A 16,504-nucleotide genomic window follows, 5' to 3' on the forward strand; every position below is an offset into this window, starting at 1 on the left:
AGTAAATCCTAGCCAGGACTGTGAATCTACATGAGTAAACAAAGATCCAGAAGTTATTTTACTGCCTCATTCTAGTGCTATTTTTAAGATTAGCTGCATCACTCTGCCCTTCCAAGGATGCACAAACGGAGGTGACCTTCTCCTAAGATTTTCTGAGAAACACTGCCTTCTTAATTAGTGATCACTACACTCTATGCCATATCCCTGCCCTTTGTCACTCAACTGCGTTCCATTAAAAGAACACGACATTGTTCAGTTTGTGAACGATGAGCACAGAAGCGCATACTGGCTGAGAAATTAAAATGTGAAGCATTGCTTTTCTCAGGGTCATACGCCTTAAAATAACTTTTAAAATGAAGGGCACTGCAGAAATCCAAGCAGGAGCTTCACCTCTATGTGCCTGACAGGGTTTCAACATCAACTGTACGTTGGATGAAATCACTCCTGGTCAATGGTCCTTTCAGAACATTTGGGGTGAGATCAGACCAAATTGTCATGTCCATAAGTGGTAGGAGCAGAATTAGGCCATTCGGCCAATCAAGTGTACTCCACCATTCAATCATGGCTGATCTATCTCTTCCTCCTAACCCCATTGTCCTGCCTTCTCCCCATAACCGGTGCCACCCGTACTTATCCAGGGAATAACTATTGTTCTGCACTTATAGAACAACAAGGTCTTCACTGCAGATAGACACAACATGCTGGAGTAACCCAGCGGGACAGACAGAGAAGGTTCACCAGATTGATCCCTGGGATGGCAGGACCTTCATATGAAGAAAGACTGGATAGACTGGGCTTGTACTCGCTGGAATTTAGAAGACTGAGGGGGGATCTTATTGAAACATATAAAATTCTTAAGGGGTTGGAGAGGCTAGATGCGGGAAGATTGTTCCCGACGTTGGGGAAGTCCAGAACCAGGGGTCACAGGTTAAGGATAAGGGGGAAGTCTTTTAGGACCGAGATGAGAAAACATTTCTTCACACAGAGAGTGGTGAATCTGTGGAATTCTCTTCCACAGAAGGTAGTTGAGGCCAGTTCATTGGCTATATTTAAGAGGGAGTTAGATGTGGCCCTTATGGCTAGAGAGATCAGGGGGTATGGAGAGAAGGCAGGTACAGGTTACTGAGCTGGATGATCAGCCATGATCATATTGAATGGCGGTGCAGGCTCGAAGGGCCGAATGGCCTACTCCTGCACCTATTTTCTATGTTTCTATGTTTCTGCAGAGAAGGAATGGGTGACGTTTCTGGTCGAGACCTTTCTTCAGACTGAAGATGGGTCTCGACCCAAAATGTCACCCATTCCTTCTCTCCAGAGATGCTGCCTGTCCCGCTGAGTTACTCCAGAATCTTGTGTCTATCTTCGAAAACCAGCATCTGCAGTTCTTTCCTTTTCATAAGGTCTTTACGTAGGTTATCCTCAGTCCTTATTTTTGACTCTTCAGGCCATGCCTGCCTCCATCTACCACTGCACTTCAACTAGTCCACCCCTAAAGCTCCCTCTGAAGTCAGCCTTGAACACATGATTGTGCAAGGGTCGTAGCAGAGAAAGCTATCTCCACACCAAACCTCTCTCTGCCTAGTTTCTGGATCATTACTCCCCAGGAACACATTCTCAACAATTAATTGCTCAATAACTTTTCTGTGATGCCATGGGTAGTGAAATCTGCAACATTATTATTATGGCCATCCAGCAGACACTCAGGATCATAGATTCAGGCACTCAAATTTCCATCATTTTACTTGTCAGGTGGTTCACCGTAAATTCATCATCTAAAATGAACTGTTTCAAATATTGTTCATTAAGTAGGCAGAATGCAACCCTGGTGTGCATCGAATTTAAAAAAAATTCACGCGGCATCGATGGACAGGAGGGAATTGCAGAGAAGGAAGATAATCCCAAAGTTTATTCCAAGAATTGCCTATTGAGTGACTTTTTTCTAAGGCGCTTTTCATTTAATTAATCCAAAACATCCAATAAAATCCACATCTGTTTCATGAAATAATTAATATGCAAATCACATCTAATGCTATCAAAATGAGGGCTAATGATTTAATTTGCTCCTAATTGTGACTTGAAAGGGAGAAAAATGCAGAGCACGAACACAACCTTTTATTTAGGCACCCAAAAAGTAGTTTCTAATTATGATTTCTTAGCTATTAGATAGAACAGTAGGCCTTTTACCTGATCATGCTGCCAGGATCCGCCTCAGCAAACCAGGTGCAGTGGAGATTGTGATCATATGGCACTGGGTACCCAGGTGATAAGATTCTACCCGATGTCTGTCCAACGATATGACCTCCACATTCAGCTGAGAATATTTATGGAACAAGAAGGCAACATTTGAACAATTCTTACAAAAGAAAAATCGTATAATTAAAGGTACAATCAGGAAGCATCATTAAAAAAAAAGCACCAAAGTATACATTGATCCATTCAAATTAAATTGTCAATGGAAGACAATGCCTATCGAGGACTGTTGGACTACATTATTAACATTGCATTAATAATTGATAAACTACAATTGAAGCAATTAATTGGATTTCCCAAGCAATTAACCTGGTTTGTCCTTTAACCCTCATCTGGTCAAGTTGGTTTTCTTTGGTTCTCTTTTCAAACAATCTAATGGACAGTTTATTTACATGAGAGGATGGTGCATCATCTAAATATAATCTTCACATTTAAACCGTCTTAAGGTGCATTTCATGATTTCACAAAATGGAGATTTGCTCTCCATCTGTGCCCATACATTGCAGATCTATCATTGCTTAGGTAACATGAGTAGCACATGAGCTTTTTAAATACCCTGCTTTTAAACACAAAGCCATTGGAGGTCACATGAACCACTCTGAATAAATCCACAACTTGCTATTGTAGCCCATGACCATGTTAAGATTGGACAGTCTTCAATCTTGGCTTAAGAGGACTGCTCTGTGTCTGTCGTGAACACAAATGTGCAGAAAATCATTGCGTAATAGAAAGTTCATTGACACAGGAAGCTTTCAACAGATTTTGAAAATCTAGTCAAGAAAGATACTCTCAGCCTTCTTTCATCGTCCACCTTGTAGATTACAGTCCTGCAGATCACGGCTCTTCAAGTGAATATTCAGGCACTTTTTAAACGTGATGAGACTTTCTGCTTCTATCATCCTTTCAAGCATGCAAGGGAATTCAGGCCCCTGATCATGCTTTAAGTGAAAATAATTTCCTCATCTCTTCTCTAATTCGTCGACCAATTATGTTAACTGTATTTTATCAGTCATTTACTAGTCAATTCCTATGGGTCCTTCCTATTACACTAAGTCTGTCTCATGTGATTTTATATACTTTATTTGTGTCAACTATTTAAGTTAATCAGATAGATAACTTAATAGATATTTAAATATCTACCACTCGCCTCTTTTTTTTCCTGGGTGAACAAGAGGAAAGAAAATACATGAAGAATTAAATATAATTTTGTCATAATATCACCTATTTTTAGCAAATGTAATGTCAAAATCTGATTTCCTACCTACGCAGGAAGGCAGTGGATTGTTCCAAGCTCTCCGGTCTCCAGTTAAACAGGTGAGCACTGACATTCCCTGCAATGTGTATCCTGGCATGCAACGGAAGACCACAGTTGTCCCTGCAAAATGTCCCTCATCCTGACTCTTATAGCCAAACTGTAGAGTGCCTGGGTCTTCACACTTGACCAGTTCAAAACCTGGTAAAGGGATTCAATGACATTGAATTAAAAACACAATAGATGCAAAAAATCAAACATTCAGCTTGTTCCTTTTTAATAAATGACAAATATCATGTTTACTTTCAGGATAATCATTAGATTATCCAAGTTTACTGAATGATAATCTACAGTTAATAACCATGAGACTCCTGGTTTCAGCATGTACTTATAAACACCGGGTGGCGCCACCAGCAGCGGCTGCCTTGCCTGCAGCCTGTCTGTCCTTTCTTCTTTTCGTTATTTTCAGTAGGTGTTAAAAAGTATGTTTTAGTGTTCTTTGGTTTGTTTCATGTGGGGGTTGGGGAGGTTATGGGGGTAACTTTTTTTTCAATCTCTTACCTCGATGGAGAAGCAATTTATTTCCGTTTCGTATCTCCGTCCCCACTGCGGCCTAACATCGCGGAGTTGTCGGCCTTTCCTGGAGACCGACGGGTGCTCCAAGCCACAGGAGTCTGCGGGACTTTAACATCGCGGAGTTTGCGATCCCTTTGCCGGGGATCGAAGCTCCAACTGCAGGGCCCGTGGACTTGAACGTCATGAAGCCCATGGTCTCTGGTAAGAAGAGGCCGACTCGGGAGCTCCATGCAGCGGAGAGAGTTTCAACTGGCCCGACGCGGGAGTTTCGATCACCCCGCTGGGGGCTTCGATCGTCGGCTGCGGGGGCTTTGATCGCCCCGACTGCGGATGGTTTGACTGCCCCGATCGCGGGAGAACAAAGAGGAAGATGATTGAACTTTATTGCCTTCCATCACAGTGAGGAATGTGGAATCCACTGTGATAGATGTTTATGTTAACTTTTATGTGGTTGTGTGCCTTGTTGCTTTTCACTTAGTACGGCTGTATGGTAACTCAAATTTCACTGTACCTTAATTGGTACATGTGACAATAAACTGACCTTGAAACCTTGAAACCTTAAATCAACATTTTCAAAGTATCTTTGTTCTTAAAAGATGAATACAAGTATTGTTGACTTAATTGTGATTTGTTCCAGAAAAATAAATGGAACATCATAAAATGCAGGAAAGACTCAACCTAACATGCAGCTTCTCTAGAAAGAGAAACAATTAATGCCAGGTCAAAGATCTTTCATCAGAACTGGACAGGAGAAAAACCAGGTTAGATTAAGAAATAGTGAATGTGCGGACGTTTTTGTGATAGAGTGAAATAATATAGTCATTAAGGGGCTGCTTATGTATTTTGTCTGCGTAATGTGTTACAAATCTTGTAAAGTTGTTTAGTAATGCCATACTGCTACATGATCAGTGAGCCAAAACATACCAATGAAAGAAAAGGGAAGAGAGGGATGGAAGGAAAAAATGGCCAATCGAGATACAAAGAGAGAATGAATGAATGAATGAATGAATAGGTTTATTGGCCAAGTATATGCATATACAAGGAATGTGCCTTGGTGCTCCGCTCACAAGTAACAACAAAAACATACAGTTAACAATTAAGAATAAAGCATAACCACATCAAAACAATATGGATACAACATTACGGTCTGAACATGTGGGTGATAATAAACCAGAGTAAAAAAGAGACGACAGACTTTGGTTATTGAGAAGAACTACTACTCGTGGAAAAAAAGCTGTTTTTATGTCTGGCTGTGGCTGCTTTGACAGTCTGGAGTCGCCTTCCAGAGGGAAGTGCTTCAAAGATTTTGTGGCCAGGGTGAGAGGGGTCAGAGATGATCTTACCCACTCGCTATGTTATCTAAAGCTGCTGAGTTAAATATTGAGTCCTGCAGACTGCAAAGTGCCAAGATGGAAGGTGAGACGTTCCTTAAACATACAATGAGCTATGCTGCAACAATATAGGAGACCATAGGCCCCCATCCAAGTACTCTGACTAGTTTCACTGATATCCTGTTACTGATTGTCGCCTCGTTGTTACCTTCCCCTCAGCTAACAATGGTCCATTCTACATTTCCTTGAGCTTCGTCCCCTTTGACCTCTCATTTTCACACCCATATCTCTGTGTCTCCCTCTCCCTTGACTCTCAGTCAGAAGAAGGGTCTCAACCTGAAACGTCACCCATTCCTTCTCTGCCTGTCCCGCTGAGTTAATCCAGCATTTTGTGTCTATCTTCAGTGTAAACCAGCATCTGCAGTTCCTTCCGAGACAGAAAGTTTTTAGTGGGAGTGGGATAGGGAACTAATACGGCAGGCAGGACTAATGAGGAATTGGCTAGCCATCAGGTTGTCTCCAACCTGCATTCGCTATAATACCTGGTTTCTTGCACAACACAGATACATAGATAATAGAAAAGTCAAGTATGAGCAAGAGGAAAAATCTGTAACATTTACAGTGTCACTATTGTATCATCAATTGTAAATTTATCAGCTTCAAAAAGGCAAGCATGCTAATGGAAAATGTGGATGTTACAGGTTACACGAGGGAAAAATTAGGATTATACTTGAGTGATTGCCAACTGAAATTTGTCAAGTTAAGGAATTTATTGATTTCTGGTATCAGAAAAGCTGCTGTTCCAATCCATATACCAAGTGTTCACTTAAGTCAATTTCTCCACAATTTTGAGCTTTGACACTGCATTCTAAAAAAGCACTTGGTCTTATTCAATCCTTTCATCTGGACAACAGTCATAATTACAGGGCGGTTGAGTCAGAGTGACAATTGGGCAGTAGTTAACTAATCAAATTGTCACCGGTGAATGGTTTTCATAATATTGCTTGTTTGGGGAAAGATTGAGCTTGATTAGACTCAATGCATTGTAAGTCATCTTGCCTCATTTCCATCAACAACTACTCGAACTTGTATTGGATCTGCAAAGTGGTAAAATACCCCAACATACTTCACTCGTGCATCATCAAGCACCATTTGGCATGAAGTCTCAAAAGGAGGTCTTCAACTGTTTCTGAGAGGTATTTGCAATATGACGGACACAATTTTCCCGATTACAAATGAAATACAGTAAAATTCAGACAATCTACCACCCGTTTGTTTGGGGGACCAGCTTCTGTTTCCTGAGCTTCTTTTAAACTCATCAGGATCTCATTCCCACATTCCTTTAAACTCTCGGACTTTTGTTTCCTGCTGTTCCCATAGATTGCGCAACATTTGAAGAAAAATCGAATTAAAAAGCTATTGGGAGATTGAAAGGAGTAAATTATCTGTCTAGCTTCGGCAAAACCACAAGAGTGCCCAATTATCAGGGTTTGGCTGCATCCAGAAGAGATACCTAGATAAATACATTCAAGTTTCAATGAAATTCTACGATGTATTCTGAATTAGCTTTGCTACAACCAGATTCATATTCGGATATGTGGCTTTCTAACTGCTTCACAGGTTTATGGACCACGAAGCTCATGAAATAAACACATACTTGTTCTCTCCTGAGCTTCTCATTTCCCACATGTGCTAAATACTTATGACTTTTACACAACAGGACCTCATCAGCTTATATACGTATACATATATCAGAGGATTTCTCAGCAGTAAAAGATACTGGTATTGCCAACTCACAACATTTCATATTTTGATTTATTCCTCACTATTTCAGTACAATCTCATCCAACAAGACTCAGTATTCCACAATGGGAGTCTAATTGAGCTCCATGTGGGGCCCACTGCATCCTTCCCAGAATTAAATTCAAAATTTTTATCACATCTTTTTCTAAGACAAATTTCAGACATCCAAAGATTCTGACAGAAATTCAACTTGAGCAATGGCACAATCAAGGCAACACCATGTCAGCTGCAAGCTACTGGCTACATCTAAAATTTTACTCCAGTGAAATAATCTGAGTGTCTGTTGGAATGCGTGTTTGAATTTATTCAATATCATCTGCATTGTGTTACAAATGTCTATCCGTCAGTCACCAGAAGTGCCAGTATATTTTAATGAGTGTTTTAATGAAAAGACTGATAAAGTAAAATGTGTTGACTCACTAATTATTACAGGTGTCAGAGTTATGGGGAGAAAGCAGGAGAATGGGGTTAAGAGGGAAAGATAGATCAGCCATGATTGAATGGTAGAGTAGACTTGATGGGCCGAATGACGTAATTCTGCTCCTATCCCTTATGAACTAAGTTTAGATGACTTCACTGAGTTTTCAATGTTCACCAGTTTGCAGGAAACAATTGCCGACCTCTCTCATTACCCCTCCCAACACAGCTTTTGCATTCCTCCAATTCTACCCCCTTGATGCAATGTGATCCTTCCATCTCTGATAGAAGCACCAGCAGCTGTTCAAGCCCACAGCTCCAAAACACACAGTCCTGCTCTTTAACTAATCCATTCCCTTAATGCTTTCTTCTCGGGCTTGTATCAGTTTCAATTGAGAATACTCCAGTGACATGTTTTGGATGTTTCACTGCCCTAAAAGCAATACAATCACACGCTTGACACAAGAGACTGCAGATTGAGTAAAAAACAGACTGCTAGAGGAACTTAGCAGACAGGCAGCATCTGCGGTGGGAAATGAACAGACATTCTTTTGGGTTGGGACTCTTCTTAAGACTGATGAAAGGTCCCGACCCAAAATGTTGTCACTCCATTTCGCTCCAGCCATTTTGCGTGACACACTGAGTTCCACCAGCAGTTTGATTTTCACCATTGTTTTGTTGTTTGACACAAATCAGCACAAATAATCAGATTTAGATTAGTTTAGTTTTGAGATACAGTATGGAAACAGGACCTTCGGCCTTTCGAATCCATGCTAACCAACGATGATCCGTACATGCGTTCTATCCCACACACTAGGGGCATTATTTTACCAAAGCCAATTAACCTACAAACTTGCATGTCTTTGGAATTTGAGAGGAAAGTGGAGTACCCAGACAAACCCCACGCAGTCACAGGGAGAACGTACAAACTCCGCACAGACAGCACCCATAGTCAGGATCGAACCCGGGTCTCTGTCCCCGTGAGGCAGCAGCTCTACCACTGCGCCTAACCGAAAGTATGCAATTTGTTTACAACGCTCATTGTTACGAGGTAGATATTGTCGTCAATGGTTAGCATGTGTTATCGATTCACAATAACTCCCAAGGAGATGAGGTTGGAGTGTTGGAGGGTGCCTAAGCGAACAGAGGTTCATGTGCAAATGAGACTATCACAATATTATTGTGTAGGAGGTTTCACTATTTTGATCCTGCAAAACAAGAAAAGAACGGTGATATATACTCATGTTAAGATGGCATGTGACTTAAGAGTGTTTGAAAGGGACCAGGTTGTTATTCATCATCTACAATCGTCCCTCTTAGGTGTTGAGGCTATGCATTTGGAAGATAGTGCCAAGGGTGACTTTTGATATATGGGACAACCTTCAAAATACCTATGGTTCACTGGAAGCAGTGGCATGAACGTTTGAACCGATGGTTGAGGCAAAATTGAATGGATTGCACTTTCCTATATTTTGTCAAATATCTTGAACACTCCATCTGGACAAGTGCAGGTCACAGATCTAACGTCTGTCGCATATTTAGTGCAGGGAATTCCTTTTGATCTTCATTGTCTTCAATTTTTACAAAAGTGTCATTGAGTCTCACCTGGTCAAATGAACTTCACTCAACTCTTACTGGGCATCAACAAGCTCAACATTTCTATGGAAACATTACCATTCTCATTGCCAATTTGTAATGTCTTCACAAATGTTATGAGGTGAAACAGATTTATCTGCAAGGTACCATGTCAAAATTAATTACATGCTGAGTCCTCAAGCTACTGATGAAAGTTCCAGTATGTATGTGATACTGCGACATTGCTGACAAGGAGCCACACTGCACAGAGCCATACAGCAGAGAACAGGCCCTCTGGGCCAACTCATCCATGCCAACCCAGATGCCCCCCGAGTCCGAATTGTTTGTGTTGGGCCCATATCCCTTTCCTTTCCATGTACCTGTCCAAGTGTTTTTTTAAATGCTGCTATAGTATCGGCCTCTACTACCTCTTATGGCAGCCTGTTCCATATACCCACCACCCTCTGACTGAAATAATTGGCCCTCAGATGCATATTAAATTTTGTCCATCTCACGGGAAAGGTATGTCCTCTTGTTTTTTTATTCCCCTACTTTTGGCATCTGGAAAAGCCTGAAAGGGACACTTTTGGGGATGGGGAATCAGCAACATGCACCCCAATTCCTGGTCACTGTCCAGGCCTTGTTGACTGACTCAAGAGAGCAGAAGACGAGTGAGACCAGGCCTGCAAATTGGTCCCATGTTAGTGAGCATGTCGGGACTGCAGCCAGCACTCCAGGGAAAGTTGTTAGACTAACAGAAATACAAATATTCCCCTTCCGCTCAATGGTCTCAGGTATTTGGCAGACATTTAGCGGTAAGAGTAACATTACTGTATAGTGAAGGTATCACAAAATGCTGGAGTAACTCAGCGGGTCTGGCAGCATCTCTGGAGAGAAGGAATGGGTGACGTTTTGGGTTGAGACCCTTCTTCAGACTGATGTGAGTACCAGTGGAGCTCCCGTACGTTTTTTTCTGGAGGAGCATTTGGATGAGGTGTAGGGAACCACACTGGACCGGGTCAGAGATGGTTGTGGCTTAGAAATGAATGAGTGGAGGCTCAGCCTGAGAAAAATATATATTATTCTTGCACTTGGTGGACGGTGGGAGTGAAGTGGGTGGCGTGTGGAATGAAAGAATGTGGGAGGGGGAGTGAGGCAGAGGGATTAAGGATAATGGAGAGGAAAAGTGTGTGGGGGGGGGGGAGGGAGAAGGGAGGAGAGCAGTGGGGAGAGGGAGAGGGAGAATAGGTTGGGTGATCAAGGGATGGTGAACACACGTAAGGAAAACAGGGGATTAGGATGAATAGGAATAAGGAATAGGAAATGAGGGAAAGAGTGAAAGGGTGAGACAAGCTGAGGAAGACAGTGGAGTCAAGAATGCGTAAGGTTATGGCCTTTTCTTGTGTTCATAATATGCCTGTCTGAGCTAGAGTTTGAATGGGCATTTTTGTATGCGTCCTTACACATACACCAATCAGCCAAAACATTATGACCTGATGAGCCAAAACATTATGACCACCTGCCTAATATGCTGTTGGTCCTCCGTGTGCAGCCCCATACGCAGCAGGGTGCGATGCACTGTGTATTGTGACACATTCCTCCCATGACCACCATTAAAATTTTCTGTGATTTGTGCCACAGTAGATCTTCTGTCTGTTTGGACCAGATGGGATAGCCTTCATTGCCCTCTTGCACCGATGAGCCTTGGGTGTCCAACACCCTGCCGCCGGTTTGTGGTTTGTCCCTCCTCGGACCACTGTTGGTAGGTACTCACTACTGCTGACCGGGAGCACCCCACAAGCCTTGCCGTTCCAGAGATGCTCTGAAGCAGTCGTTTGGCCATAACAATTTGGCCCTTGTCAAAGTCGTTCAGGTCTTTACTCCTGCCCATTTCTCCGGCATCCAACGCATCAACTTCAAGAACTGACTGTTCACTTGCTGCCTAATATATCCCACCCCTTGACAGGTGCCAAGATAATCAATGTTATTCACTTTGCCTGTCAGTGGTCATAATGTTTTGCCTGATCGGTGTATGTACAGATGTGCCAAGTCAACGCAGTGGAGCCTGATCTCTCGTCATCTTGGACCCCCTAGATATCCTTGTTCATCCAAGTCCATGCGAGAACAATATTCTACAACCTTCTCATGTTAAAATAAAACACTTCGTGAACATTTCCTCTCGTCATCTCTGACAAATGTATTCAAATTGGAAAATGTGAAGCGATACAATGAAATGTAACAAAAAAGCTTCACTTTGCATGTATCATGGGTCTGAAGAGCATGAAAAAGGACACGCCACAAGTGAAAGGACATTCAGTTTCTCAACACATTCTTTATCTCCATAGAAAATCCTCAGTATCATAAGTTGCAGATCTTGGGCATTACATCAGAGAACAAAGGGCTTTTGAAATCTCCAAGAATACCATCTTCAGGGTGAAAACGAGACGTATCCCAAAATTTACAATATATATCGTCCATAACCTCAGACTTTACTGGACCTTATCATACACTAAACGTTATTCCTTTTATCACGTATCTGCACACTGTTGACGGCTCGATTGTAATCATGTATAGCTTTTCCGCCGACTGGTTAGCACTCAACAAAAAGCTTTTCACTGTACCTCAGTACACGTGACAATAAACTGAATTAAACTCCAGCACACTGAATCAATCGAACATAATATATGATCACTCATCAGGCCAATGAAGACCCAAAGGCCACATGCAGTGGAATCTTGGAAGCCCTGAAGACCGGAGAGACGAGGAGGGAGCCGCTGGCGGCAACGGATGTGAGGAGTAGACCAGTAGAAGAGGCTGTAGAAGGCACCCCCTGGGACACAGAGTCGGTTAGCAAAGGAAAGCAAACTCAATGCTAGCATTTATTTCAAGAGGACTTGTATACAAAAACAGGGATGTCCTGCTGAGGCTCTATAAGGGGCTGGTAAGGCCACATTTGGAATATTGTGAGCATTTTAGATTTTTTTTTTTAGATTTAGAGATACAGCGCAGAAACAGTCCCTTTGGCACCACGCTGCTCAGCGATCCCCGCACACTAACACTATCCTACACCCACTAGGGACAATTTTTACATTTGCCCAGCCAATTAACCTAAAAACCTGTACGTCTTTGGAGTGTGGGAGGAAACTGAAGATCTCGGAGAAAACCCACGCAGGTCACGGGGAGAACGTACAAACTCCGTACAGTACAGCACCCGTAGTCAGTATCGAACCTGAGTCTCCGGCGCTGCATTCGCTGTAAGGCAGCAACTCTACCGCTGCGCCACCGTTCCGCCCATTTTGAGCACCATATCTGAGGAAGGTTGTGATGGCTCTGGGGAGGTTCCAGATGAGGCTTACAAGAATGATCCCAGCATTGAGTATGTTAACCTTTGATGAACGTTTGTCGGCACTGGGCCTGTATTCACTGGAGTTTAGAAGAATGAGGGGGGACCTCTTTGAAACATACAGAATAGTGAAAGGCTTGGAAAGAGTGGATGTGGAGAGGATGTTTCCACTAGTAGGAGAGTCTAGGTCTAGAGTCCTTAGCCTTAGAATTAAAGGACGTTCTTTTATTAAGATAAGGAGACATTTCTTTAGTCAGAGGGTGGTGAGTCTGGAATTCTGCATCTACAAAAGTCTGTAGATGCCAAGTTAGTGGATATTTTTCCGGCAGAGATAGATGTATTTCTGATTTGTACTGGTGTCAGAGGTTATGGGGAGAAGGCAGGAGAATGGGGTTAGGAGGGAGAGATAGATCAGCCATGATTGAATGGCGGAGTAGACTTGATGGGCCGAATGGCCTAATTCTACTTCCATCACTTATAACCTTATGACTTTATGAGAGGGACGTGGGGTCGCGGGCCTGCAGGCTTCCGGGATCGGTGGCGCTCCAGGATTTCAAACAAGTGGACTGGACTTTGGATTGTGGTCGGTTTGTGTTTTCTGTGGGTTTTTTTAATTTGAAAACGGCGCCAAAATTGTGCCGACTGTGCATTTGTGATTGTGCAAAATAATTTCACTGTGCTGTGCATACGTGACAATAAAGAACCATTGAACCATAATCCGACACTTACTTGAAAAAAGGAGCTCAAATCCTTTGCTTGTGTTTTCTGCATTTGTGATGAACTCCAGCCACAGGCTACTTGACGTGCTATTCAGAATGATGCCAAGCATCTCTAATCCGGTGAAAGTACCAAGTACCCGGGAGGTACTATCCTTCCCATCAAAAATCTATGATCAAGAAATAAAGGAAAATTAAATGTTGCAAAGAACAGAGCAGTGGGCACAATTTACCCCTGCCTGCCAGTTGTGAACCTATCATTTGGAAATGGGCTTGTTATTTTATTACACATAACACAAAGAACAAATCTTTCCCTTACATTACCAAACTCTTTCTTTAATAAAATGCAGCAATTAGAAGGTAATTGGTATAAAATGACTGAAGTTTTACTGCAATCCCATAAAATTTGTTCCGTGGCACATATATCTGCAGCAGCTCTGACATCACAGTGTTTAATGTTACAATGCATCTACGATTCGCAAAGAAAGTTCTTCCAGAAACCTTTTTTGAAAGAAAGTTAAAACAGTTAAACAGTTACCTCAAAAGAATGGATCGACTGGGCTTATATTCACTGGAATTTAGAAGGATGAGAGGGGATATTATAGAAACATATAACATTCTTAAAGGATTGGACAGGCTAGATGCAGGAAAATGTTCCCGATGTTGGGGGGGGGGGGGAATCTGGAACCAGGGGTCACAGTTTAAGAATAAGGGGAGGCCTTTTAGGACTGAGATGAGAAAAAACTTTTTCACCCAGAGAGTTGTGAATTTGTAGAATTCTCTGCCACAGAAGGCAATGAAGGCCAAATCATTGGATATATTCAAGAGAGAGTTAGAAATAGCCCTTAGAGCTAACGGAATCAAGGGATATGGAGAGAAAGCAGGAACGGGGTACTGATTTTGGATGATCAGCCATGATCATATTGAATGGCGGTGCTGGCTCGAAGGGCCGAATGGCCTACTCCTGCAGCTATTTTCTATGTTTCTATGTAAAAGCACAATGACACAATCCCTATAAAACAAATGAAGGCAATATTTTACACTTCAGAAATTACAAATTGGATTTCGGTAGTATGCACAATGAGTAAATGCACTTTAATAATTACATCATGCTTCCAACCTTCACTATTGTTTTTAATAATCCACCAGATTGATGTTAAATACCCAATGTGGATGTGCTTACATTTTCACCAAAATAATATTTGAAATATAACTGGATGACTATGCATGTTGGAAACCAAACTATTTCATTTTGAGGAACATATTTTTCTTGGTCAACTGCACTGAAGTTCTCAACTTCAAAACTGATTGTTCTTGTTAATTATACATAAGGCTGGGGAATTCAGGCAGTGATAGAACTATTCGAGGCAAGGAGAAGAAAGATAATCCACTCAAAATGAGCAACGTAAACTTTCAGAAGACAACACTTTTTAAAACCACTATATCTCTATTTCTTATATTAGACAGATATCTTTCTGCCAACTGATGGATACTTTTAGCACTTCATGTTTTAATTAAAGGAATTAAAAGCTGATATAATTTGTTTTAACGGATTTCACTTGAGACCCTCAGAGAAACAGTCAGTGTGCTCTTTGATCCAATTAGTTTCACTGGAATGTTTCCCCGAGGTTAGAATTGGCCTGTTCTTAATTATCACTCTTAGTTTCTTTTGTATTTGAGTAAAAGAGCATTGACACTGGTGATGTGTTCCAGCTTGAGTGTCACTGGGCAAAGGAAAACATCCCCATCTACTGCTACAATTCACTGGTGCCAGAAAACTGATCGCTCAACCACTGATTTTTCCATTTACTTAACTCTGTTGCAGATATGCTGTTCGAGTCCGTTTAAAATGGGTTTCAGAAATAAATGACAAAAAATTGGATTTCACCCACAAATCATGTCCTGACCATGCCCTCAACTGACATCCAATCAGAGAACCTTCAGAAAATCACTAAATTAGTAATAACTACATTAAAAAAATGTAAACGTTTATTTTCCCATTTTGCCAGGCTTCAATATTTTATGGCCATTGTGATTCCTAGTCACACAGCATGCAACCCCTTGCACTTCAGCTCATCATGTCCATTTATGACCACGGTCATCTGCAGAGATTGTAGCTGACTCGTCTTTGTCACAAGGGATCATGGGAAGTGTGTCAGAAGGTCATGAACCCTTCACGGCAACCATGGAAATGTCTGCCATGGAGAGAAGGGAAAATCTGGAGGAGGCATCTTGTGCATCCTGTCATACAAATCTCAACCACGCTCACCATGATCGTGCCCATTCCTGTACCCTGAGATGCTCCAAGCTGTGAGGCATTAATCATAATGCAGGATGAGGTTGGTGGAGTTTTGTCTGTGGTGAAAAGCCGCTGCTGGCTGTCCGGCACAGAGAATATTACCCCTGCACGACCATTCTGTCAGGCACAGTGAGGGAGCAAAACACTGCTGTGCTGGCAGGACCACTTTAATTCATGTGTGGTTGACAACTTGGTTGTGAGTTGTAAATACAAGTCATAGTTGCATGTATTTCCACCATTGCCAATCCCAAGTGAAAATGTGAGCACCACACATGTTGATGCTTTCAGCACAGGAGCAACATGCTGAGAGAAAATCCTGTGACTGAAAGAAAAGCAGCTTCATTTCATTTTCCATTTTCCATCCTACCTAATTTTACACCTCTGTGCTTCACACAGCTTCCATCCACTTTATTCATTATGAAAACCAGCTCAATTGAAGTGGCCTTATCTTTTTCAACCAACTGCGTCCAGTCCCGCACCTACCAAACTACAGACAATTTGTGAAAAACTATTATTAATACTGCCAGAGATAGGAATTATGCTGAGAATATTTCTTTTTTTTTGTTGCTATTTTTAAGTGATGGCGTGTCTAAAGAAATCCACAAGGATTTTGCCTTTGATCAGATAACTGGTTGGATGACTGATTTGGTTTCTAATATTTGCTCAGACATGAAGAATAAATTTCCGCTCCCTGAATTTGACTGCAGGAAGTAAAAATGAGAAGCATTGAAAACAGAAATGTGTTGTTGAAATATGGTCATCAGAAATATGGTCATCACTGACTCTCATCTGATGATCTGATGAAAACTGACATATTAATCAATCAATCCATTAATTGTCCATTTCAGAATTATAACCCGTCAGTTATCATTGTCTGCTGTTTGACAGTAGTTGCTGAGAGAATAATCTACGTAGAACGTTTAATTCAGTAGGAAAATAACT

At 41.8% G+C, this 16,504-nt stretch overlaps 1 protein-coding gene across 2 annotated transcripts in view; it reads right to left on the reverse strand.

Annotated features, from left to right (window-relative positions):
* The window catches only part of csmd2 (CUB and Sushi multiple domains 2), a 1,532,573-nt gene that overhangs the window by 304,127 nt on the left and 1,211,942 nt on the right, over positions 1–16,504 (reverse strand). For both annotated transcript variants that reach the window (XM_078423311.1, XM_078423310.1), the window contains 3 exons: positions 13,277–13,433; positions 3,512–3,703; positions 2,185–2,311 (listed from right to left, as the gene is read on the reverse strand). In XM_078423311.1, coding sequence (XP_078279437.1) covers positions 2,185–2,311; positions 3,512–3,703; positions 13,277–13,433 — 476 coding nt within the window. The remainder of the gene's footprint in view (positions 1–2,184; positions 2,312–3,511; positions 3,704–13,276; positions 13,434–16,504) is intronic.

The sequence above is a fragment of the Rhinoraja longicauda genome, chromosome 27 (assembly GCF_053455715.1).
Source record: "Rhinoraja longicauda isolate Sanriku21f chromosome 27, sRhiLon1.1, whole genome shotgun sequence".
In the NCBI taxonomy this organism is placed as follows: Eukaryota; Metazoa; Chordata; class Chondrichthyes; order Rajiformes; family Arhynchobatidae; genus Rhinoraja; species Rhinoraja longicauda.